This window comes from Onychomys torridus, chromosome 6, assembly GCF_903995425.1.
Source record: "Onychomys torridus chromosome 6, mOncTor1.1, whole genome shotgun sequence".
NCBI lineage: Eukaryota > Metazoa > Chordata > Mammalia > Rodentia > Cricetidae > Onychomys > Onychomys torridus.
In genome coordinates this window covers 98,453,944-98,481,913 of record NC_050448.1, presented here as the reverse complement: position 1 = coordinate 98,481,913, position 27,970 = coordinate 98,453,944, and the positions used below count along the sequence as shown (strand labels likewise).

General features: G+C 38.6%; 1 protein-coding gene across 1 annotated transcript; it reads left to right on the top strand.

The window, feature by feature from the left end:
* On the top strand, positions 1–27,970 carry Myoz2 (myozenin 2). The gene is made up of 6 exons (XM_036191580.1): positions 1–168; positions 696–785; positions 9,229–9,398; positions 17,267–17,396; positions 19,814–19,997; positions 27,565–27,970. The coding sequence occupies exons 2-6, from the start codon at positions 710–712 to the stop codon at positions 27,797–27,799; spliced, it is 795 nt and encodes a 264-aa protein (XP_036047473.1). The 5' UTR covers positions 1–168; positions 696–709; the 3' UTR covers positions 27,800–27,970.

The following is a 27,970-nucleotide window of genomic DNA, read 5'->3' as shown; positions in this document are numbered from 1 at the left end:
AGTCTCTTCAGAAAGGCTCAGTCCCCTGTTTAAGTCAGAGCTAGGGACCATGCCGTTCCAGGTTCAAGGATAAAACCCATCAGGCCCAAGTGCCATCATATCCCACCTTCAGCCTTTTCCTCTACAATTGGGATTCACCCCTGCTGAAAAGTGCAGTCTAACAGCAAGGTGAGTCTATTGTTTCCTAAAATGTCTTATTAGTCAGTTGTCCCTAGAGGTTCAGAGTTGTGACTCATAAATTACCATTCTTTGCTTTAAAGGGAGGCTGTGGATGCCGGCTTGAAATGTTACCACCAAAGAGGTCTGGCTGAGTCTGGCCTCTTCCTCACTCTTAGAGTTTGCTGGAAGTGATGTCCTCTGATGCTGGTGTGCTGGCAGCCAGGAAAGAAGCATTGGCAGATGAAAAAAAAAAAAAAAAAACTGTAGGAAAGAGCAAGGAAGCTGGCACTTGAATTGTTTCTCAATGCATAATGGTCAACATACAGAAAGATTGGGTCTGAGACTGTGTCGTCCTCTGTTCATGGAGACCTGGGCTGCTGTTGAAAAATGTGCACTATAGACAGACAAGCAGTATCTGTTGGTCTTTCAGTAAAAAGCAATAATAAGTTCTTAATAAGAAAAATGTTCTCTTGCAGAAAGGATGATCATAAGGAATTCCTCACACTGCCTCAATAGTGTCCCTTTCTTTTCAACAGGGGATAAAAATACCATGCTATCACATAGTGCCATGGTGAAGCAAAAGAAACAGCAAGCATCAGCCATCACAAAGGAGATCCATGGAAACGGTATCACTAAACACCCTTCATGGTCGTAACATAGCATGGCATGAATGTAGATCCTTTCTGATGTTAATGTCCTATAGTTCACTTCCTTAAATACTTCCTATCCACCATAACAGACGTGAAGCTCTCGGGTACTATAGAAAAGCCTATGGTAATGAATCCTTCTGCAGTCATCCTTTCTGATTTGAAAGCTATTTTCAGATCAGCAACTGCTGCAGGAGGAATGAGGCAGGCTGACAGCTGATGTGCATTCTCTCGGCTTGCCGCTCACAGTATCAGTGAGCATGATGCTTCTGAGTTTTGTTTACAGATAACTTTCATACGACCCTATATTTTTTGTTCTATGTTGATTTCTTCTGTAGTGCATCATAAAATTCAAAATATGTTCTATCAGCCTTTTAAATTTTTCAAAACAAAGCAAAACAACTGGTTGCATAGGAGTTTGTATTCATTGTTTAAACCTGACACCAGTATTCACATTTAATAACTGATTTACTAACATATATTGCATGTGAAATCTACTTTTACTTATGCTTTCTGAAAAACTGGGGTCTTTCTAATGTCAAAGCAACTTAATTTTTAATATATGATAGATGTAAGATATTTATGCCAAAAAAATTTACTTGTTAAAAAGCAAATTCATTTTGTTCATGAATAAAAATTAGCATAGGTTAAATTTTGAGTTTAATATACAGGTCCTTTTAGGGCTGATCTGAACCATTGCAGACATGTTTGTGGTATTTGCAGGGTGCCCCTTTATTTTCGTTCAGCTGACAACAAATGGAGCATTGCACCATGAAAATATTCACATCTAGAAGCATGAAATCTGGTGAGGCATCTGGAAACCAGGATGAGTGTAGTATTTCACATCATCCTTTCCGTCAAGCAAGCCGAACTACCAATCAAAGTGTTTTACATACCGGCCACATACCACAGTCATGTTGAAAGGGTACAGCTCGCCTTTAATCTTTGCTATCAAATCATTGTGCCGGCTTCTGCTTGCTTCTCAGGCTTTAGTTTCATACCAAATTCATTTAGAATAAAATGAGAATAATTCTGGCCTCGCTATCAGACTGTATCAATCCAAAGTTTTGAACCCCATGCTTCTTTTAAATTTGCATGTATCTTTGGGTAACCTGCTCTGGGTAATTTACTTGAAATAGTTTGTGTGGCTTTCCTAGTCAATTTGGTAAAAATCAGATAACTTAAATTTGAGACTAAATTGATGTGAAACTAGGCTTTGGATAAATTACTTTCCATTACATCATCATCATAATTGTCTTAGGCCATACTACCTTGAACACAACTGACACTATCTAATTATATCATAATCATAAGTAAATCCATTTCATATAATCTCATTATAAGTCATATGTCAGATTCTACTCTATATTTGTTTACCTATATCTAAGATTTGCATACCTATATATGAGAGTAAAATTATATCTTTATAATTTTTATAAATATAACCATTGAAATCTTTATTTTTAGAAAATATAAAGGAAATCACTTATACATCAATGGGGAACACTACAACCTCCCCACCAGGAAGTCTTGGCCATGTGAAGGCCTTCCCTCCAACACTGAATGAGCTCCAACCCAGGTGGGAGGAGCCCTAGGCTCTGACTTTATGATGGTCAATATTCTAGATAAGTTGGATAATCAGACTCATCCAAGATAAAACAACTATATTATGAAGCAGGACAAATACTTGATTTCTTTCTTTTCTTTCTGATGGAGTCTTGCATGGAACTTAACTGTTCGTATGCTGCAGGGAGTGGAGGACACTGCAGCTGGGGAATGTCACCTTTTCTAAGGATGTAGAAATGAGATGTGGACTCCAGAAAAACATTTATGGTAGGGATGAGTCTTTATATTTTAAAACATATTGCAGCTGTAAAACGTCTGGATAGTTTAAGATGATATATGCTAGGGTTCTAATCTTAATTTTAAGACTCAGTAGTCTAAGACTAAGTAGTCTCCCTGTACATAAGAACAACATTAAGTGGTATAACTCATGTGTTATTATTATCATACTCCAAAAAACAGTAGTAACGAACAAGGTTCAGCCAGCTGCAGTCCCTGTAGGGCTGAGACCACAGCTGGGGACCCTTTAAGATGAGTAGGGAAATGTAAGAGGGAAAGTTTCACATTAGATCACTCTGGCTATTAAAAGGACAACCTGCCTGAAAGAATTAAAAAAATTCTACCCATACAGACTACAGAGTTAACTGGATAGAATGGTTTTTTTTAAATCCCTGGTTTTCATTTGCTGCACCCATGTTCTTGCTCCTTGTGGACCCATTGTAATTTGGTGTCACACAATGTACCAGGAGTGAATACATCACATGTCCAACAAAAAGCTGATAAAAAGTATCAAGGGCCTGCCAGACCGCTCAGCAGGCAGGGTTCTTGGGGTCAAGCTTGGAACCTGAATTCAATCTCTGGAGTCTACATGGTGGAAGGCAATAACAAACTCATAGAAGTACACACACACACACACACACACACACACACACACACACACACACAGAGAGAGAGAGAGACAGAGAGAGAGAGAGAGAGACAGAGAGAGAGAGACAGAGAGACAGAGAGAGACAGAGAGACAGAGAGAGACAGAGAGACAGAGAGAGAGACAGAGAGAGAGAGACAGAGAGGCAGAGAGACAAAGAGACAAAGAGACAAAGAGACAGAGACAGAGAAAGAGGGAGGCAGAGAAAGACACACACAAAGTGAGGGAGAGAGGGGGAAGGAGGGAGGGAGAGAGAGACAGAGACAGAGACAGAGAGAGACAGAGACAGACAGAGAGAGAGACAGAGAGAGAGAGAGAGGCAGAGAAAGACACACACAAAGTGAGGGAGAGAGGGGGAGGGAGAGAGAGGCAGAGAAAGACACACACAAAGTGAGGGAGAGAGGGGGAGGGAGAGAGAGAGAGAGAGAGAGAGAGAAAGAGAGAGAGAGAGAGAGAAATGTTAAAGAAAAAAGTATTTCCTATTACCCAGGCGCTCTACCCAGATTGGCCTCACCATGGTAAAGCACTATGGCAGGAGAGGACGCAGGAGGAGGGGGGGTAGTGGTCTTGTGTTACTGTTGTAACACCAACCCCAGTGCTTCACACAGCATGGCAGCCATGGCAGCAAGCATCTAAAAAAGTGCTACAGTGCAAGGCTGAAGAGATCTTTTGTCTGCATCTACACATGGATTAGTTGTGAGGACAAGACAAGACAGTCCCTAACAGTTCCCTCCCTACCCACAAGCCCTGTGCAATTAATTGCCCGTGAATCCGTACAGGTTTCCTGCATGAACTGTAACCCTTGCTCACTCCATAACTGTAGCTGAAGGTTTTTCCCGTGCTCAAGCAACACATTCACAGCATACAGAGCGATATCCACAGCACATAACTCATTTCAAATCTGAATACTAAACCAAGAGGGATAGGAACAAGCGACAGAGGAAGAGATGGGGCCATCAGAAGGATTATGGACAAGCACTCTAGGGTAAGGTTGGGAAAGGAACTGCAGTTAAAACAACCACAAGATGAGCTGGGAATGTGATGTCGCTTAAACTGTAAACACAGGTGTTACTAGCAGCTCAGAGTAAGAGCCTCACAACAGGAAAGGGGACCACAGTGCTGTGGTAGCTTGCTTGACCACCCCCCCACCCCACCCCACCCCAGCTTTTCCTCCTGCACTGTGGGAGGACTTTGTTGTCCTGTGCTTTGGGGAATGATTGGCTTTCTCTTTGTCACTGGTGAACAGCTTTCCCAGGCACACTGAAGAGAAGCAGACTGGTTACTTTGTCACTGGTGAACAGCTTTCCCAGGCACACTGAAGAGAAGCAGACTGGTTACTTTTTGCAATTTCAGGGAAAGAGTTGAACTTTGTGGTCTGAAATCAGAAAGCCCCAATTCTGAATGGAGAGCTGTGTGGATATGACTTCACCTGTGCATCTAATTCAGAAATTCGACGTCTCCATCCATTGAGCTGCCCAAAGGCAGGAATGGCCATGTCTGTTTCTCAGAAAGAATAATAGTATTGACAGAAATTGCAAGGACTTTGAAAAATTATACAGCACAAGGTCTAGAATTTCAGATGAAGGATTATGTGAGGATTGATTTTTAATTTCCCTGTCAATCAAAATTTCAATATCAAAATGATAACACCAGAAAGGCCTAATGTAGTTCAAAATTGGGGTGGGGGGGAACCATTCAGTGTATGGGTTTGTGATATTCTTTAACTTTTCACATTAGCACTATCATAATCTCAAGAAAAAAATAGAGCACCTGACCTTACCAAGGTCCTTCAGAAAGCTGAATCCTATTTCACACACTGATCACAAGCCTGGATTCTACAATGCCTTTCTCTGTGATAGGCTCTGTCTTCTCCTGCAGTCTACAGGAAGCAATGAATGATTTGCTGTGTAACTCAGAACACTGGGAATATAATTGCCTAAATATTTGCAGGTCTTCACAGCTAATCACACATTCATGGAAAGCTTTATAAGCAGTATTAAACTAGGGAAGAGGAGGCAGGTGAATCTGTGAGTTCAAGGGCACCCTGGTCTACCTAGTAAGTTCTAGGCTAGCTGGATCTATATAGTAAGACCCTGTCTCAAAAGCAAACAAATAAGAAACCCAAACAACAACAACAACAAAATACCCTCAAAGTGATACAGAGATTCTGAAATAGGAACACAAAGAGTCTCATATAGATTTCAAATTCATCTTCATTTAGGAAAAATTATCAGTAAAATTTTATTAATTGGAAAATTTTCAAGCATTATTCAAGATCACAGGCTGGACTACAATAGTTTATTTTATCTGATATATGGCTTACAGTGTATAAGAAGATAGAGTTTATGAACTGTTACCTGTAGAGGGAGTCCTTTCTAAGTGAAGAAAAGAGTCTCTGTGTATCAATAAGACCCCCTAAGTAAAATAAGCTTCCGCTTCTTTCCTCCCGTGGTTTATACATTCTCTTAAGGTTGCATTTGCCTGACAATCATGAGGAAGAAGTTTTCAAAGATCTTCAGTCTTACTACGGTTGTTTGTATGTGGGTTAGGTTCTTGGACCTGACTACAGTTCTATATCACTACACATGACAGTGGTAGGAAAGTATGCCTAGTGATTTTATTTTCAATGGATGATCTAATGCCTCAAAGACAAGCTCCTAAGTCATGAGGATGAGGATGCGTATGTATCATTTCTCGGGCACTGAGATCAAAAACACCATGAAGCCGGGCGGTGGTGGCGCACGCCTGTAATCCCAGCACTTGGGAGGCAGAGGCAGGAGGATCTCTGTGAGTTCGAGGCCAGCCTGGTCTACAGAGCTAGTCCAGGACAGACTCCAAAGCTACAGAGAAACCCTGTCTCAAAAAACCAAACCAAACCAAAACAAAACAAAAACACTATGAAAACCTTGTGCTGGGACATGTGAACTCAGACCTCAGCTCATAGATGATTCTGAAACCTTTGCTTCTGTGACATCATAAGGAACTTTAAAAGGGAGGAGAAGGAACTGTGAGACTTCAGCTTGTCTTTTGTTGTTTGTTTATACAAAGGATGTTGTCTAATGTATTCCTGACACTGAGGGATGTGATGCTTTGGTCGTTTCCCGTGTTTTCTGTCGGAAATACTCTCACTATGACCAACTTTAGGCTTCCATCACAGAGGCACCGAATGAAGTGTGGGAAGAAATGTGCGACAGTACGATGACACATAGGAACTCACAAAGCAATGTCATAGCAAGCATTATAGTATTTTCAGATTTCCTCATGTAGCTACAATACACAGGAATAACCTCAAGACCATATAGATAAGAGCAAAAGTATCCAGCAACTTATAAAGTGATACTTTTTGAATAGTTATTGCTGTTTTACTGTGACATGTCCAAGTATTACACTTATGGAACTTTTCCCCGCCATGGTCTCACTGTTGCAACTTAGGCTGGCCTTCTATTTTAGATCCTCCTGCCTCTGTCTGCTGAACATAGGATAACAGGGACCTGCCACTATGCACAGCCAGAAACTCTTTTTATTCATTGCTGGGAATGAAACAGGGCCTCACATAGGTTAGGGAAGGGTTCTGCCACTGAGCTACATCCATAACCCTGTATACCTTGTGTGTGTGTGTGTGTGTGTGTGTGTGTGTGTGTGTGTGTGTGTTCGAGCACATGAGCATGTGTGCATGCACAAGGTTTTAGGTAGTTTAAACTGGTCTTGAACTTAAGTTGATCTTGAATCCCTGATCCTTGGCTTACACTCCCAGAGTGCTGGGATTACAGGCATGTATCACTGCACCTGACTAATCACTTCATTTGAACAATGGTGTGTCCACTGTGTGACTGCTGGCTTGTAGAATTTCTGAAAATGGATTAGTCTGGTCTATGAACTGGTGTGAGCTCCAGCACACACTTTGTCTTATGTGCAATGCTTCTGAGCTTAAACACCCAGCAGATGTTCAGTCAGTCAAAGCCGCTGTGGAGCGGGAAGGAGAGAATTAGGATTGAGACAATGCAGATCACTTGAGAGTGGGTAAAGTATTTTCTCTTTTGTTTATTGTGTCTGTGTTCTTGTGGTATAAATTTAAAGGCAACACTGGATTGTGTCTGCTGATAATTTCTTTGTATGCTCTGCCAGTGAGGGCTGGTAAATTCTGGTAACTGTGCATGCACATTTATTCCTTATGTTAGCTTGTAGTGAGTTGCTAAAACAGAGTAACTACTTCTTGTGAACCCAATGAGCCCACAGCTAGGGGCAAAAACTTGCTTTTTCCTAGTATCTCCCCTATGTCTTACTTATCAAGGACCTCATTATGGGTCTTCTAGGTCAGCTTCTCTCGTCCTTGACTGTGATTCTAGGTTTAACACAAACTTTGTTCTTATATTAGCAAGAATGTGTGGAGAAAACAGCTTTACGAATTAGCACATGTTTAATTGACTATAACAGAAAGCAGCTAGGTAAACACTAAAGGGAATTTAGTGGTTTACATAACTGAAAAGATCAGAGATGGCCTCTGAGACCTCGTCCAGAGACTTCTACACAACCCAGGACATAATTCCTGCATCAGCTCCCTTGGCTCTGTCTCATTTTGCCAGTCATCATACTGAGGACTGTTGTGTTCCAGGACACACTCCTCATAGCTTAATTATTGTAGTTAATTTGTCACATCAGCTACAGCTTCTGTCTCATCAGCCAAAATAAAGTTATTTGCCTAATTGTCCAGTTTCTCTCCCTATGTACATAACAAAACTTCTCAGTGGCAAATTATGCAGAAATATATTCCTAATTCTCAAAGCACTTGGAGGTGCTGGGCATGGTTAAATACACCTACAAGCTCAGAGCTGGAGAAGGCTGGCACAGGACCGTCATGAGTTGGAGGCTAGCCTGGGCTGCAAATCTGTCTCAAAATAAAATCAAAACAAAAGAAGAAAGTAGAAGAATTTCATCTTTCTTGACTTGTGAGAAAGCTCTTTAGTATTAGGGATAGAAAATAACTATCTTCTGTCTTGATTTTTTGTTCATTTGTTTGTTTTGAGACAGAACATCGGTATGTAACCCAGGCTGACATCGAACTCGCTGTGTAACTCAAGGTGATCATGAACTCACAATTGTCCTCCATTCACTTCTGGCCTCTGGGATTGCAGGCATGCACCCACACTCTCAGCTAAAAATAATACTCATTACAAAATGTCTCCTATATTTGCAATATAAGGTGCATAAAAAATTAAAACCAAAGGAAAATTCAAACCATAAAAGAGTTGTGATCCAGTGCCTTGGATACAACAGAAGCATTAGTAATTATACACAGGTTTTGGTGCAGAGATTCACAGAAGTGACATGTGAGCTGGTTGGGAAAGATGTCCACTCCATTTTTCTTACCTGCCCCCTCCCGTTATGCTGGTTGCCTGGGGCCAGGTACAGACTAGATGGAGGGGTTGGAGGGAGCACGTGTGCACTTCTGTGCTTGGCAGAACTCAAGCTGATGAACGGGAATGTGGGGAGAAAAGCAAGGCTTATTACTAGAAACATGAAGCAGTTCTGTTTACAAAGTCGCTAAATGGAAAGCCTAAATTGTGCTAAGAGTATGACAGCTAACTTTTATTCTCTCTTTCTTTGTGCCTGATAACATGCTAGTTTATAGGAAATATTTTACTTAATTAAATATAATTTAATTACATTTAATACCAATGCTTTGCAATAATTATTATTCTCACTATGATTAACTGAACATTAGAGATGGGGACATGGAGGTTTAGACAAAATAAGCAATATCTGTGATCCTGCAGTGCCAGAGCAGTGAGTCCAGGATGTACCCCAAGGCCAGGCTATGAAGCCACATCTCAATCACTTACTATAATGCAGGGCAGGAAACAAAGTGTAGAACTTTGCAATGTGTTCTGAAATGCTTCCTTTTGGATTTTCATGAATGTAAATATCGTTTTACAGATGTAGATGGCATGAACCTGGGCAAAAAAGTCAGTATCCCCAGAGACATCATGATAGAAGAACTGTCCCATTTCAGTAATCGTGGTGCCAGACTCTTTAAGATGCGTCAAAGAAGATCTGACAAATATACCTTTGAAAATTTCCAGTATGAATCGAAAGCACAGATAAATGTAGGTACAACTGGAGCGTGAGTATCTTGAATTAACAGTATGCCTTGCCTAAGGGGCTGTGTGTAACCAGGCTCCCAAACTAGTTGCTCTACATACCTTCTTTCGGTTGGTTCTATGAGACCCTTTTATTCAGGATGATGAATAGCTCGGATGGTTAAATAAAGCAAGCAGTCTGTATGATATGAGAATGCTTATTTGTTCACTAGGGACATTGTGAGCTGTAGATTGGGACCTGAGGAACTGGCCTGGTGTGCTAGGAGGATGGAGAGTGAGTGGAGAGAAGTGGTACCAGCTGTTTCCAAGTCTTATCACCTACCAACAGTTAAATGTTTGTGGTGGAAACACTCCCAAAGCACACAGAGGACCACAAAGCAAGGATAAGTGTTGTTTTCGCTGAGTACATCCTGGCCCTGCAAATGCTTGAAAACAGCAAATTCTATCAGTCTCGTCTCAAAGTATTTATTCTACATGGTCACGACAAAGCCAGCGTGGACCTAATGCTTTCGGCCAATAAACATCAAAACCTTAAAATCTTAATTATATTTTACAGCTGGGTGTGGTGTCGCACACCTGTAATCCCAGCATACTGAAGGCAAAGTAGAAGGATCACTCACAAGTCCAAGGCCAGCCTGGGCTATATAGTGAGCTCCAAGCCAGCCAAGCCTACATAGTGAGACCTTATCTCAAATGATCAAAAATTAGATTTTACATGTGTTAGAATCATATTCATTTAAACAGTCTTTGAGAGAAATTGTAGAGAAGTTAGTTCATAAAAGACAAATAACCAGTTAAGGTATGACTTTATTTTTTATTGCTTATTTCCTTATTATACTTACTAACAGTTGGATGAAAGAAAAATTAAAATAGAGTCTCACTATACAGCCCTGGCTGGCCTGAAACGTTCTGTGTATACCAAGCTGAACTTGAACTCACAAAGATCTGCCTACCTCTTCTACCCAAGGACTGGAATTAAAGGTCTGTGCCACCATGCTAGGCTTAAATTAAGATTTTGAGAGCTGAGGATTTAATGCAGTGGTTGAATCCTTGCCAGGCTTGTTCAAGGCCCCATGTTCAATCCCCAGAGCTACAAACAATCAATCAATAACCATAGCTTAATTCTAGTTTTAATTGTGAATTCAGTTAGACATATAAAATCATATAAACATATAAAAACTACAGTATTTACATTTGTGAAGGATAGTTTTTTGCTTGAAATCATGGGTAAATATATGTTATTTTAGCCTATTATTATACACGCTACCCTCTTCTCAGAAAGTATCTGTGGCTAATACAGTATGAGCTGAACATAATTTGCACTTATCTGATGGCTTATTGTGTAACTGCATTCATCACAGAATAACAACAAAGACCTTTTATGAAGTAATGTGAACTAGGTGGATTAAGGAAAGCCTTGCAGAATCACCTGCAAGTTCAGACATCTCAGGAAATGAATGTCTGTTTTCCTGACTCCCATTTACGAGGCAAACACGAACAGTGTAAATATCACTCCGAAGAAGGTAGACAGCAGTGCTTCTCAACCTTCCTGGTGCTGTGACCCTTTAGCACAGGTCCTCATGTTGTGGTGACCCCCAACCATAAGTTACTTTCATTACCACCTCGTAGCTGCAATTTTTCTACTGTTATGAACTGTGGTGCAAATATCTGTGTTTTCCAATGATCTGACACCCCCCCCCCCCCCGAAAAGGGCTGCAACCTCTATGTTGACAATCATTGATATATGGGATTAACACTGTCCTTATGAACATAACATATTATCTCATCATGGCTATCCCAAGTTGTTGACAAAAATTTTACATATCTGTTTTCAGTTATAATAAATGTATGAAGATATGACTTGAGAATTTTTTACTATTCCAAGAAAATTGGGCACTAAATGATTAATAGAATCCTAAGCAGCCATACTAAAGCAATTTAATGAGGATAAATAACTCAGAGCAGTAAATACCAATAATAATTGTAAAGGTAGTAATTACTCTATCTTTTAATATTGCATGCTTTTATCATCTCTACACAAAGGATGCATTTATTAACTTTTGAAATTCCAACAGTATCTAAAACACAATAAGCACTCCTTAAATAGTTGCTAAAGGTATAAATTAATTGACAGGAATATGCATTCTTTTAAAAATTCCTGTCATGTTAGCAATGTTCCAAACTGTAGCGATGATGTCATCATTCCCTTACAGAGTAAGTGTGGCATCGTGTACACCACCTTCCTCATACTCCTCAGGTATATTTCAGAGTTAAAATCCCGTCACAAAGAGCTTGTACAGTCAGATGGCATCTTAGAGAGGATTTGAGTCCCTATATGTTACAGATAAGAAAAGAGAGTAAGAAAGGCAAAGAAACCTGTAAATCATATTGTTGACAGAAGAGTCGAGACCAAGCCCTCAGCGCCTGGTTCCCAGGCCAGAGTTCCCTTTTAATGCATCATGAGCCATTAGTCTAAGTATTGGTTATATTTTCTGGATTGTGCTTTTACTTTTCCCTATCCATTGAGCTAGAGATACCCTAAAAATAATTACTTATCTATATAGTTCCTATTTTATTATAATGTTTAGTATCTCATATAGATATATCAGGAATCAAATCCCCAATAACCAATGCCATCATCTCTACTATTAAGTATCATTATTTATTTTCTTCATTTTTTGTTTGTTGTTTTTGTTTTGAGATAATCTCATGTATCCCAGACTGGTCTTCAGCCACTATGCACTCAAGGCTGGCCTTGAACTCCTGATTCTCTTGCCTCCATCCCTGAGTAATGGGATTATAGGTGTGCACCACTAAAATAAAAATATAAATGCAGTTTTGAGCTTAATCTACTCCTAAGGGGCACTGGCAAATTCAAGTTTCACATATTTTGTGTAAAATAAACAATAACAACAACAAATGGATGAATTCTTCAAACAATCATTGCTTGCTATTTGAACCAATTTTAGAGTCCTGGTTAATAAAATCATTTATTTCTTAGAAAAAACACCAAAAGGAAGAAAGAAAAGAAAAGAAATAAAGGAATTGGTGAAATACACAGTATTCAAGATGAAATAAAACTGTAAGAGGTATTAATGATTATAATCCTCTTCTATAAGTCTCTGAAAATGGATATTGAACACTTTGCAATCTCTAAAATCTCCAAAGGAAAGTGTACTATAAAAGGCAATTCTGCCAGGGAAGAGCATGTCAATTGGCTACCTGATATCAAATGGTCAGCCCTGAAAACATATACAAGTAACATTATATAGACTGAGCAGGTTGTATTTATGTATTTAGGAATATATATACATATAAATGTATACATATATGATATATGTAACAACAATTAATGAAAAAAGGAGCCATGAATTTGAAAGAGAACCAGGAAGGATATATGAATTTGGAGGGAGGAAAGGGAAGGGGAAATGATGTAATTACATTATAATATCAAAAAATAAAATATACAATTTTAAAAAGTACACATTTGCATATGTACTGAGACACTTTAATCCCTCACAAATAGTTCAGTTTGTCATTTTAGACTGCCGCATTCCATTTTTCTCCAAAATATATTCACTAATATATCAAAATAAAAACTTCTGATAAAAAACAATTCTTAACTAAGAATAACTAAGCTATATTGAGAGACTTAATACAACTTTATTATTACTTCTTTAAAAACAATTTCTTTATATTTGATGTAAAGCTTGCAACAAACCCTATTTTTCATGTTATTTCTGCAGAAATCATGTAACGTGTATTGCATATTTGTTTTTAACTTGTATATCTTTAGCCTACAAGGCTCTATTCTGGTTTTGTTTTCTTTAGGGTTAAAGTCACTAAACTAAAAATCACATTTTTCGTTTGTCTTTTCAACTTTTCTGACAGGAAGTACAGATGATGGACATACTAATTTAAGGCTTATGTCACAATCACAATCAGTCATCAGCTGAGCGTCATAAGGCTTTGTTTGTACACTAACTTATGATAATAGAAGTCTTGGGCCCTACCTGCTAATGACTAACTAGAGGTGATGTTCCTGTTCATTGTAAGCCTCAGGAGAAGCTTCCAGCAGGCTGGAATCATGAGCCCTAAAATGAATGTGGGTAGGAATACCTGTCCCCATAGGAGAAATTCATTTCATAGACACCTTTTAGAAACTTAACAAAAGGTGATTTTTTTATCCATTATGCTTTGTACCTTACCACATACATCCCAATGGTCTTTTAATTTACAATTGAAGTTGGTAAACTACTAATATAGTAAATTAAGTAAAACACTTTAGGTAGATGTTAAATTCAAACTATAAGACATCAACATATATATATATATATATATATATATATATATACACACACACACACACACACACACACACACACACATACATATATATTTATATTTAGTAATTATTAAAAATAACCTTTAAAACTTTTTTGAGACAGTGTTTCATTGTGTAGTCCTGGCTGGCCTGGAACTTACGGTGCATACCGGCTTCAAAGTCACAGAGATCCACCTTCATCTGCTTCGTGTGTGCTGAGATTAAAGGCATGTGCCACCATGCCTAGATAAAAACATCATAGGTATAACAATAGAAAAAGGATAATGTTGCCTAACTAGATTTAAAAAGTCTATAAACTAGTGGGGAACTCCCAGTGTCTTGAATGTGGTAACAAATATCTGTTTGACCGGAACAAGTAAGGGAGGTCATAAAAGAATGTACAGATGTAGTTGAAGTGTTGAGATGAACAGATGTGGTAGCATTTCTGGTTGGCTGCATTAGAAAGAAGAGGGAGATTGGAGATAGACACAGAGAATTAGGATCTGGTTGACAATGAGCAGAGGGAGGTCATTCCAAGCAGACGATGCAGCAATAGTAAATTGATGAGCGGGAAAAAGCAGGGAATATGGGAGATTATATCTTGGAATGTGCTGGTACATGTAAAAGGTAAATCCAAGATCTTAGTGGCTGGACATGAGTTTGAATGATATTCAACATGAAATAAGGAAGAATGTCTAAAGGTTGAAGTTATGTCATACTAGAAGCATTAGTGTTCCAACTGACTAAAGGAGAAATGCATGATGGGAAGTAAGCAGAAGGTAACATCTGTATGATAAAGAATGAGGAAGGTGGGTGGATTCAGTAGTCAAGAGCACTTGCTGCTCTTGCAGAGGACCTACATTTAGTTCCCATAGCTCACAACTGCCCGTAACTCCAGCTCCAGAAGATTCAAAACCCATGACCTCTGAGGCAACTACATTCACATACACTACCCATGCACAGACACACATGCATGTAATTTTTGAAAGAAAAAAAGCAAGGAAGATATACACATGCAGACTAAAGTGGAAAAGAAAGACAATGTTTAAGAAGGCTATGACAAAAAGAAACCAGCTCGATTTGATTATCTAGTCACTAAAATTTCAACAAATACTCATAGAATACTTTCATGATATAAGGCTTTGTTAAAAAAAAAAAAAGCATTCAATTAAATTCAAAGCATACAGTTGTACACATGAAGATGGCGGCATAGGAACCTAGAGCTCTGTTTGTGGCTGAAGCACCTTCTGGAACTTTCAGAGCTAGTCCTCAGGGAGGAGACTTCCAGGTCAGATCCAGCTCTTAACCTCCACGTCTTGTGTCTGAAGTATGTGGTGTTTTCACCACTGCTAGTTCCTTCCCTTGAATTTCAGAGAGATAACCAAGGGTTACATCAATGGCCTGTATTGTTTGGGGGTACTCTTGGACTCTCCTGACAGACAACTCGAAATGACATTTCACATGCCTGGCACTGGAGGCTTTGATAAAGAACTCGTGATCTGGGGGAGAAGTGTTGTCATCCGAGGTGGCATAATTTTTAGGTAAATATAAAATAATATTATTCCCTATGGCTTTCCAAACATTCTTGGTGTTATCTGTTCCTCTTCTCTCCTTCTTCCTCTCTATTACAATGCCTTCTCCCCAGCTAAAGTTCCTGCCCTCTTCTTCCCATGTACCCCTTCATAGCACTTGTGTTCTCTTCTAGAACACCACCCCTACTCCCCTCCTGGTTTCTGAGGTTACTCCAGGTTATACACTCACATCCAAAAATTCACATCTAGGATCCACCAATAAGGGACACCAACAGGGTGTTTGTCTTTCTGGACAAACTAAGGGTTACCTCACTTAGTATGGTATTTTGTTACTTGTAAATTTTATGATTTCATTTTTCTTTACAACTAAATAATATTCCATTGTCTATATGTGCCATGTTTTCAACATCCATTCATCAATTGGGAGACATTGATCAATTGAATGGGGAGGAAACCCACAGAGTGGAAGAAAATCTTTGCCAAGAATATAAAAAGAATTCACAACAGAGCCAAGGAATCAAATGGCCCGGTTTTAAATGCCTATGGATCTGAACGGAGAGTTCTCTAAAGAACAAATAAAAAATGCTAAGAAGTATCTTTAAAAGTGTTCAACATTGTTAGAAATTGGGGAAATACAAATATACAATACTTTGCTATTCCATGCTTGACAGTGAGATCTTATTGCTGAAGACACTCCATACTTGAGTTATATTGAACATGAGGAAATGTAGCTGGTAGTCAACTGGAAGAAGCTTCATCCCTACTGGCTGCTTTCATAGAGCAGAATGGTGCTACACCTGCTATGAGAGAAAAGCAAGCCAATCACGGCCAGCTGTGAACCTTGCAAATTGCATTAATGACTGGTCTAGTAAGACACGCCCACTGGTGCAATGGGGGCACAAATTTTACAGGAGTAATCAGCTACTTTTTCATTGGACTTAAGTATGGCACTGTCAATAGAGCCAAGAACTTGTAGCTACAAAGGTCACAGGTCCTAGGGGAAAATCTACTAGTATATTCTGCTAAAAGACACAGCTTTAAAACGATTCCTAATGATGTATTGCTACAGCCACAGATCAGTGCACAGATCAGAGAAGCATCTTCTTGAAGTAGATAGCAATTAACATAGAGACTCCAATTGGTCAACATGCAGAGAATAACAGACTTCAGAGTGCTCAGTCCTAAATGGTACATCTGTATCACAACTCTCTTCTCAGGAATCTGTGGACAAGAGGGTGGGAAGATTGTAACAGCCAGGGATAGTGGATGGCATTTGCCAGACACTGGGGGACAGAAGCACCTATAAACCAAAGCATCTGTGACCGTGTGACAGCAAGCTCAAGCAAGACAGAACCCCAGCCCCCAATTGGGGAGATGGGCATGAGGTTCCAACCCTAGCAGAGGAGCTCTTGCTATTTAATTGATGCTGAGAGAGGAAAAGTCAGTGTTCTTTAAGAGTGTGACACCTGGTGGACCTGGTCAAGCCCCATACTCAGGAGTAGTTGGCCAATACATCCTGGACTTGATGGGGAAGGAGAGACATGAAGTTCAGGTAAATAGAGGAGGATCTTGGAGGAATTTGGGAAGGGAGATGAATATGAGCAAAATACATTGTATAGAATTCTCAAATAATTAATAAAGACATTATTTTATAAAAGAATCTCTAGGTCAAATGTTAGGCCATATGCTGTCTTTTATTAGCTTGGTAAAGGTTCTAAAATTGAACACCTTTCTCATAGAGATGTTATGAACAGAAATCAAATAAATTGAGGGGAAGCCTACAAGGTCATGCACACAGTAATGCTCAACACATTTTGGTTTTCATTTTTGTCCAGTGAATTATAGCCTGACATACATGAAAGTTTTCATTGAACTGCTCAACTTTATTACAATGTAAATTACTGCACTCCTGAGGAACAATATGGTGGCATCATGTTTAATTTCTTGATATACAAATGGAGGCTTATATATGCTATTACTGTGCCTAATAGTTTAATTTTACTTTTAAACAAATACAGCATAATATTGCTATGCAGAATGGGAAAATTGATGGAAGCAACCTGGAAAGTGGTTCGCAGCAAGCCCCCTCGACTCCTCCCAACACCCCAGATCCACGAAGCCCTCCAAATCCAGAGAACATCGCACCAGGTAACTCAGCACCCTCAAATGGAACAGTAAAATTTCTACATATTTAAAAATACTACGCATTGACATTTCATTAAGTGGCATTTAAATGATGTAACTTTTCCATTAAATGTATTTTGTTCATAAGTTTAAGACAAGAGTAAAATTTAAGTTTGAAAGAATCACGTAAAATATTTATAATAGTTATATATTCTTTCAGACAGTCCATGGTATTCCTTTTTTAAATTTTTATTTATTTGGGGTTTGTGTATGTATGAGTGTGTGTGTGTGTGTGTGTGTGTGTGTGTGTGTGTGTGTGTGTGTGTGTGTGTGTGTGTGTGTGTGTGTGTGTGAGAGAGAGAGAGAGAGAGAGAGAGAGAGAGAGAGAGAGAGAGAGAGAGACTCTGCAGAGGGCATGTGAAGGTCAGAAGACAGCTTTCAGTAGTCAGGTTTTTCACTGGTTTATGTTCTCTGAAAGGATTTATATGCAGTCTGTAAAGCACGGATTTCATTAGGTGTAGGTGGCTCATTCCTTTAATCCTAGCACTCTGGAGCTAAGGCAGGAGGTTTATGACATTCAGGCCAGTCTGGGCTACTTGAACTCTGTCTCAAAAGAAACAAACAATATCAACAATAACAACAAAACACACAAACAAAAAAAGAACATAGTCTTTAGCTTGTTTTTGAAATAAATCCTATATATGTATCATTTAGAAATGTTATTACATGCTGAGAGATAACTTTAGGAAAAATTATATTAATTAATTAGTAACTTTTCAAAGTAAACTATAGCAAGTTTTTTTTTTAAAAAAACTCAAATATTGCCTTAAGAGTAATATGCAAAGTAATTTTTTTAATTTATGGAACTAAACTGTGAAATGAATAATATCTCTTGGGTTCTAGAAAATGAATAAACAATTTAGGAAAAGCATTTCAAAAGTTTCCCTTAAAGAGTGGTAATAAATGATTTTTGAATATAGGTGAGACAACTCACTAACATTTAATCTTTAAAGAAAAGTAAGTTGAATATCAGCCACTGCTGAATTTAGATGATTTAGAAGCATTCTGACTGATCACATTGAGAAAAACCATATACATACAAAAGTAACATTGCAGAAGAACAAGGAAGCACAATTCAACTGCACAGTATTCTGAGGTTAATATGGTAACAAAGTTCTTCAGTCGTTCCAAACAGAAGCTACAGCAGAAAGCAAGCTTCCAGCTCACAGTGGCCAAGTTCAATGCCATGATCTGTCCACCTGCTCCTTTTCATTTTACCATTGCACTGCCAAAAAAATTAATTTATTTTGGTTTGACTTTTTTAAATCTTTAAAATAAGGAAAACAAGTTGGGGTGAGAACTAAGTGTGATGAGCATAGTCTTTTAGATATGATGAATACTTGGTTAATTTTTAAAATTTATTCATTTAATTTTACATTTTCAATTAAAATATAATTATCACTTCCTCCTTTCCTTTCCTCATTCCAATCCCCTCCATGTCCCCTTCCTCCAATCTCTCTCCACTCTCAAATTGATTGCCTCTTTATTATTATTATTATTACATATATTATTTATATATGTGCATATATGTATGTTATCATTACATACATATACATAAATACAATCTGTTGAGTCTATTTTTGTTGTTTGTGTATATATGGTTTCAGGGATGACTACTTTGTATTGGATAAACACATAGGGGGCTCATTTTTGGGAGAGGCTAATTCTTCTTGTCAGTAGTTATTAGTAGCTTGTACACTCATTTTTGCAATATTGCTAATACTTAAATATTTTTCTTTCTTTTTCTCTTTTTCTCTTTTCTTGTTTGTTTTTGGGGTTTTTTGTTTGTTTGTTTTGAGACAAGATTTCTCTGTGTAATAACCCTGGCTGTCCTGGACCTACTCGGTAGACCAGGCTGGCCTCGAACTCAGAGATCCACCTGCCTCTGCTCCCTGAGTGTGGGATTAAAGGTGTGGCCCATCACAGCCTAGCTAAAATTAGTCTGTGTGTGAACAACTTCATAACAATAAGGCTACAATGGGTACTCAGCTCTTCTTTTAAAATGAATTTTTTTTGGAGTCTAATGTAAAATACCAAAAGAGTACATTTAAAAATAATAGTTTTGCTTAAATAAATTTAAATTATAGTCAAGGGAAAATAACATGATTTGAAAAATCAAATCACTGAAATAGTGTTAATTGATGATGATGATGATGATGATGATGATGAAGAAGATGATAATAAGTGTCTTCTTTTCTAAGGTCCTTACATTTAAAAGAGTTTTTAAACATCTTCACTTCAGTTTGCTGCTTTCTGGTGACTTATAGAAAGGGTTTGTCCTGAATTTACCCCAGCAAGAAACACTAAATGCGGGAAGATGTTAGGTGGCATTTAGTAAATGAAGGGCACTCTGTTTATTCACTTTTGCTGTGTTTCCAAAGGATATTCTGGACCACTGAAGGAAATTCCTCCTGAAAGATTTAACACAACAGCTGTTCCCAAGTACTACCAGTCACCCTGGGAGCAGGCCATTGGCAGTGACCCCGAGCTCCTGGAGGCTTTGTACCCGAAACTTTTCAAGCCGGAAGGAAAGGCAGAACTGCCTGATTACAGGAGCTTTAACAGGTAACTCAGTTATCTAGCGTGACTAGGTGGATGTGTGAAACCCAGACAACCTCACTGCCTTACGGGGAATTGAATCCTCTGTAGAAAACCAGCTTTGATCTTAAGAAAATCATCTAAATACAAACACAGGTGTCTAAGTCTGAGTGGACACTCATTTTTTGCACTAATGCTCTAACAGTTTTAATTGGTTAATTCACTGGAGTCTATATGAAGAATTTCATTAAAATAATGAAAATTTTAAATTTTGCTATTTATTATTTATTTATTTATATTGCTCCATTTTGTTTGAGTGGTGACAGGGCCACGCATGTGCCATAGTGCACATGCAGAGGCCAGATGAGAGCCTGCAGGGGTCTGTTCTTGGTTTCTACCAAGTAAGACCCAGGGATTGAACTCAGGTCATCAGGCAGAATTTCAAGGGCCTTCACCCCATGAGCTGCCTTTTAGGCACAACCATTTTTTTTTAAATGATTTAAAAGCTATGAAGACAGTCAATAATCTTGAAGACCAAAATCTCAAGGGGAAAAAAACGAAAATTTAGATACTAAACGTAATATTTGATGTCACTTTTCTGGGGGAGGTGTTCACGGGTAAAACATAAAAGGCCGAGAGGGTAAGCAAAACTGAGCAGTTTGGAGTATGTGATGAGCAGGAAGAGATTAGGATCTTTCCCAGAGAAGCCCTGCTATCTACTCCAGGCTTTCAGGTAGAAATCATTAACACACCCATTTGGAGTAAAGGCAAGCTGTAGACCATCCTTCAGTACACTCCATGTGGCTTCAATCAGCAGTGTCAAGATGGACAAATACTACCTCCTCTCAGTCACGTAGCTGCAGAGACAAAAGCCAGTCCTTCTGGATGATACAACTTTAGACTCAGATCATCTTTATGATTGTTAAGTTTCTGTCAACCTTTTATTATGATAAACCACATAGTATAAATTGGACAACTTTAACCACTTTTGAAAAGACCACATGTGTTCATGGTGCCCACGGAGGTCAGGAAAGGCCTCCTGGAACTGGAGTTTCAGATGGTTGTGTGCTGGGAATCTAGAAACCTGCAAGAGCAGGGCATGCTCTTAACTGCTGGGCCATCTTCCCAATCCCTCACTTTTAATCATACAATAACTACACTTATAATATATGTAACTATTACCACTGTCCCCAAGACACATTTTCTTGTAAGACCCCAACTCCCTCATCTGTTAGACAATGATTTTTATGCACATTCCTAGTCTCTGACAGCCGCCATTCTACTTTCTGTCCTTACGATTTTTCCTACTCTATTTCTTATAAGTGACATCATATATATTTGTCTTTTTAGATTGGCTGAGTATAATGTCCTCCAGTTTAAAATTTATTTGTTGTTCATATTACTATAAAATTCAAAATATTGACTGCTTCTAGGGGCAGTGGGGTTTGTGACTGAGCAAGGGTGCATATAATGCTCTACAGTAGCTCCTAATATGTGTGGCAATTCCAAGATGGCTAGAGATATGTATGTCATGGGACAATGTTCCCGCTGAACACAGGGGAAAGAAAAATGAATTCACAGAGCAAGGGAAGCAGGGGACATATGTGCAGGTATAAAATGGGGTTTTTCCACATTGTATGTCAACACAATTTTATTTTCTCAAACTTCTAATGATTTTAAGAATATAATTTGACCAAGAATTTAGTTCTTCAACTATTATGCATATGTTTCAAAAGTAAAATGCAGTAGTATTGTTTCTCTCCCTATATTTACTAAATTATCCAATGTGTTACTACACTGAGACTTTATTCTGATGTAATGTTTTCATTTTTGTAAAACAAATGGTAAAGACACACACACACACAGAGAGAGAGAGAGGGAGAGAGAGAGAGACAGAGAGAGAGAGAGAGAGAGAGAGAGAGAGAGAGAGAGAGAGAGAGAGAGAGAGAGAGAGAGAGAGATGTTCCACATATCCTTGCAAGGATAAAAGTCCTTGCAAGAAGTAAACCACTACAGTTTAGTGCCCCCATGTTGTTAGGCATAATCATTGGATATTAACAAAGGGTAAGGTGAAGGCTGATAACACTCAGTGGTGATAATGATCCAAAGAGAACTGACTCCCAAAGATAATTACAATCTCAAAATGACCAGGATCTGAATACAACTTTTTGTTCTTATATTCCTTTTGTATGTATTCAAACTTCATGCTACATTCAAGCCCATGGAGCACAAGAGAAATAAGCTGAGAGAGAGGAAATCCTGGCTTTGCTTCAAATTGCAGTATGAGCTTAGGTGCAACATTCAACTTAATTTTCTCATCCTTAGAATATATTTTATGATTAAAGAGCCTTTAAATATGGCACACTTATTTGCTATTTGGTAGAATAATTACTTTTTTAAATTTCTATGCAAACGTTTTACCTTGCAGAAAAAAATTAACAATTATCATGAATATATTACACATCCAGTGCTGTTTAATTTTACAAATGGACATCAGAGTGAATAAGAAAGCATCAATCTGTGAATCTGACCGATACAGGCTTGCTATTCACTACATAGATGACATAATATGAAAACCTTTTTAACTCAGATCTATTTCTGAAGAGTTAGTATTATGGAAGTTACAGAGATACAATTCCATTTTAAACGAAGACTTGGAGACTTTCCACCGGAAATTTGTGATCCACTAATTTGGAATGAAGCTTGCAAGTATTTCCATGGACCTGAAACACCTTACAGACAGTCTCCCACTCTGGATGCTGGATTCTCCTTCATGTCTGTGGAAAGGGTAACGGAGCCCAAATCAACAGGATGTTGTCTCAGAGGTGCCAAAGAAAAGAAAAGAAAACTGTTTTCCTAACAGCAACCTCCACTGGACCTGCAGTGGGAGCTAAGAGATGGATGATGGAACAGAGGGAATATTGTCCTTTACAAGGCAAGAAAACTAGTCATAGTTTCTTTGGAAAAAAATAACCTGCATTGGCTCAAAACAAGGAAGGCAGTACACTGAATGCCAAACCTAAGCAGTGGGTTGAGAGGTGGAGAGCTCTCCCTTTGAGATTTAATTCAGAAAATGCATTTTAAAACAAGTACATTTTATTTCTGGAATAACTATAAAATCACTTGACCAAATTCTGCTTACTTCAGAAATGTTCAACTGCAGCCTCTTATGTAATGTGTGTAACCATTCCTAAAACCCAGTAAAGAGTGTTCTGTGCAGGGACACAGGGACCTGTGTAAAACAGCCATGTTTGATTCAGTGGCTCTATTGTTCTTATCTTGAAATTCTCTCTCTCTCTCTCTCTCTCTCTCTCTCTCTCTCTCTCTCTCTCTCCCTCCCTCCCTCCCTCCCTCCCTCCTCCTGTTTTTCCCCCTCTCCCTCTCCCCTTCTTTTTCCTCTCTGTGTTCTTACTCTGGGAAACTGACCCCAGGCCATTGCCAAATGCTAGGCATGGACTCTGCTACTCAGCTCTATCTCCAATCTAAAATAATAAATTGGTACAGAGGACTCTGTGTTATCTTACCAAGACTTCCTGATTAGTGAATTTAAATGGTGTTCTTCCTCTTGGACTTAAATCCACAATGCTATAAGTACCATGGCACTTCTCATTACCTCCTATAGAGTCAATCCATTCTCTTTCCATGAATGTCCCTCTCTATAACACAGACACCAGTGAAAAGTTGTACCACTATGTCCTATTTTAACCATGACTTTAGCATTTATAATGGCACCTGGAACCTAGTAGGCATTCATTAAACATCTATGTTGAATAATGAATTGGTCTTATATAATGTTTGGGAATCCTTGAATGTTAGCCAATTTATCTTAGAATATCGGTTCTCAACATGTGGGTCACAACCCCCTCCCTGCTCCTCCCCTAGGCAAGCTGACTCATCCATAAGCCTTTTCAATGATTCTTTTTGGCTTATAGCATCTTCTCCCTTCTTTCAGGAAAGTTATAATCTGTCAATCGTTGGCTCTGATTGTGATCTCAGTGCACTCTTTTATTCTGCTGGAAGCTTGATTATCCTCACTATCAACGCTCGCTTGTTTTATTTGTCGTATTGTCTGCTTCCTATCCATTCCGGAAGACTTTCCCAACACAATTCAGTATAGTATGCCTTTATCCCAGGAAAACGAGCTGACTAACTTCTAAAGGATTCCAATGTCTTTGACAGCATGCCTTTGGTTTCTCCTCACATTCTTCTAGCACATGCTGAGAAACAATGGGTTTTCAGAATTGCTATTTAGTATTCTTAGATGGGTTAGGATAAAATGTGGTAATGGAGGCATGTGGTCTTTCTAGAAAAAATATAGCAGAGTACTAACAAAGTGGAACAATGAGGCTATTTCTAGGAATATACATATATTAAATACTTGGCAAACAAGAAGCCAGTGATGGGAACGTAGTTCAGGGGTAAGGTGCTTGCCAGATTGCACAACGTCCTGAGTTTGACCCTGAGTACAACAAAATAAACAGAAACCTTTGAATCCAACACATAAGGAGAAATCCGTGTCACATATGTGAATAAAAATTAATAAATTAGGGTTCAACTTAATTGATACAGGCTCAATTTTAGGAACTTATTGTTATTATATAATTACAAAACAACAAATACTACAGAGTAAAAAAAAAAACCCATGGTGAACACAGTGTCCAGTGAATGTTTTAAAACAAGATTTTGTTTTCAAAGTTGACAAAATTTTCAAGTCAGTCTATAAAATTTCAAGTGTTTCTGAACTAACACAGTTTTAAAATAGTTTTAGAATTATTTTCTCTACTTCATGTAATCATTTTTAAAAGACTATGACAAATTATACGGAAAGTTAAAAGCAACAAAATATTTCTGAGTCTGGCATATGTCTGAGTGGCTGTATGTATTTTTGTGAAGCATTTGTGTGTGACCTTGGATTCAAACCCAATCCCCCCTCCAAAAAACATAAACAAAATAAAAATCTTCTCATACCATTAAAGATATTTTGAGCCCATTAAACTCTTTCAACTCCTGAGGCTGTATTAACAGTAACCACCAAATTAGTTAAAGCTGTCGTGACTGAAGCTTGAAATGCTGTTGGTTGCACACTTTCTGCAGCTGAGTGCCCTTTACACGGTTTTTCTAACTAAATGAATGCAAATCTAAATGGCCGACTTGGTGGAAAAAGAGATCCTGTGAAGTTAGAAGAGTGACGGATGTCCAACATCAGCTCACGATGGAGAAGCTTCGTGGGCACCACAGTGCATGGACTGAGAAGATGGGAAGGGCACTGAAGAGAACTTTCCTTCCAGCAGACTAGAACAATCAAACAACTCAAAACTGATGATTCAAAAGTTGGTAGTGCCCATTGTACATACTAATGCTCTATTATTTCTTTAAAAGAAGGCAAATAGACTTACTTAAGGTATTCAAGAAAGAGAGCAGAGTTATAGACATGTAAAGAAAATTAGATCCTATCCATGTCTTTCTAAAGTGTTCCCCATTACACTGGAAAACATAAGTTTTGCCCACTCCTATTGTCTGGACGTCTGTGTGGAATCTTCTAGTAGAATGCACTATGCAAGCATATTGTAATAAGTTACAACACACAGCAGAGAGAATTCCAGCCCTTCTGGAGTTCAGTAAGGTAATAAATAACAGATAAACCAATACCAAAAAAAATATGAAAGGTAGAAGGCAGAGTCTGTGAAAACATGGTTTCAAGGCAAGGGAATCTTCAAGAAGTTATGAATTGAAGTTTAAGGAGTGTTTAGAATGTATTAGAACAAGAGAATTTCAAACAAAGAAAAAAGGAGGTCAGTAGAGGCAACATGATGGTTAGCATAAGCAGGAAGGAAAATCAGCTTCCTACTTGGCAAAAACAAAGTGTACATGAAAGTGAACAGGGCCAACACAGTGTGACTGTCCTCTCAAGTCACGTTCCCACCTGCACACTAGTCAAAAACTCTCAACCTTGCACCTGCTAGTTGCTAAAACTCTGAACCTGTGAGTTGTCCATGATGTTCCCATTCCTCCTATATTTTCATCTGATGTATGAGAAAATGCTGACAATCTGTCTCCAGACTTGGGAACCACTTGGTCTCCCATCTTCACAGATAACACCTGGAATACAAACCATAACTTCTCACAGGTTGCCACTCTTGACCTCTGATAATCTATTCACATAGCAATTAGAATTCTCATTACAAAGTTTAACTAGGTCATATTGCTCCCCCACAACAGTTTCCCTTCATACTCACAGGAAATCTGCTTTTAAAAAAGATTCAGGTGTGTGTGTGTGTGTGTGTGTGTGTGTGTGTGTGTGTGTGTGTGTGTGCACAGAAGCCAGGAGAGGGTATCCTATCTCTTGGAGCTGGTGTTACAAGTGGTTGTGTACTACAGGTGCTGGGAACCAAACTCTGGTCTGAAGGAAGAGTAAGCACTCTTAACCACTGAGCCATCTCTTCCTTAGACATAATTCCTCCTTAAACAAAATCCCACACATCAGCCTGTGTGCCTCTCTTGCCTCCCTCTGCAAATCTAGACGGATAGGTCTTCTTCCTTTTCCTGAACTTTCCAAAACTTTGCCTTTGACTGTTCTCTGTAATGGACATGCTGTTGTGCGTTAGCCAAATTCTAATGGCTAACCTCTCCTTTTCAGAGGTAGTTTAAATGTCACCCCACCCCCAGAGAACTATGTGTGGATGATTCAGTCTAAAGAAACTAAACACTCAGTTATTTGCAGCATCATCCTACTTAAATTTGCTGATAGCTCACCCCTGTCGATGTTTTCTCGTGTTTGTTTGTATGTTATGTCTCCTTCACCCTGTGGGTTCTGAAGCTGTATTATCTGCACTGTTCGTTCAGAACTGTGCCTGGAAATTCCTGAGCAAATGCCGAACATAAAACAAGGCAGAAATTTATGTGAGATCCTGCATGCAATGGTAGAGGTTAGATTTTTATTTAGAATTAAGTGGGGGAATTTTGAAATTTTGTTTATTTTGGGATTATGTTTTAATTACAACATTTCTCCCTTCCCTTTCCTCCCCCCAAACTCTCCCATATACCCCTCCCTGCTCTCCTTCAAATTCATGGCCTCTTTTTGCAAATTTTAAAGATTTTAAGGTGTAGATTAAAACATACACAAGACATATCTCTTACCTTCAAAGAGTTTGGAATCCACCCTAAACAAATGATGATCTCTAAAACATACACGAACAATACAGATTACCATACCCCCAGTGCCACTCGGTTAATAGAGACAATCCCGACCACAGGAATCTTATGAAGGAAGTGTGGGCTGGGGTAGTTGGAGAGAAGACAGAACTGAAATGCCACAGGCATCAAATACAACAGACAGCAAAAGCAGAGGCAAGAATTCAGGGAGCAGATTTATCCAAAACTAAGAGTACTTCCAAAGGGGCTCCATGATAATTTGTTACTGATCTGTTTACTATCAACACATGGATCTTCAATGAAATCTCTTGATCCCAAGGCCCCAAACTGAAAAATATCAGTTGAAGACCATAATTACAGGTCCATAAAATTATGAGATTGTTTGTATTTTATAACAAAATTGAATATTAATTATTATTTGCTTTTCTTTTGATTCCCACAGAGTTGCCACTCCATTTGGTGGTTTTGAGAAAGCATCAAAAATGGTTAAATTCAAAGTTCCAGATTTTGAACTACTACTGCTAACAGATCCCAGGTTCATGGCCTTTGCCAATCCTCTTTCAGGCAGACGGTCCTTTAACAGGACTCCAAAGGGATGGATCTCAGATAATATTCCTGTAGTAATAACTACTGAGCCTACAGAAGACACCACTGTGCCAGAATCAGATGACCTGTGACAAGGAGGCTGGGCATGCCACAGAAATCTCTGCAAATAAAAGCTGCTGCTATCCTACACACTGGCAAAGCTATTTAAGTTCTCCATTACTATAATCATTTAATCGCAGTTAAGTACATTTCATTTCATGGCATTTAATTTGAATTGAACAATTAAATTCTTATTTAAAAAA

What these genes read in the sequence shown, in the direction of transcription:
- Myoz2 (XM_036191580.1), top strand. Translation starts at nt 710, where the DNA reads ATGCTATCACATAGTGCCATGGTGAAGCAAAAGAAACAGCAAGCATCA. An exon ending in AAAGGAGATCCATGGAAACG is followed by an intron (nt 786 to 9,228) that starts GTATCACTAAAC and finishes ATCGTTTTACAG; the next exon opens with ATGTAGATGGCATGAACCTG. An exon ending in TCCAGAGAACATCGCACCAG is followed by an intron (nt 17,397 to 19,813) that starts GTAACTCAGCAC and finishes GTGTTTCCAAAG; the next exon opens with GATATTCTGGACCACTGAAG.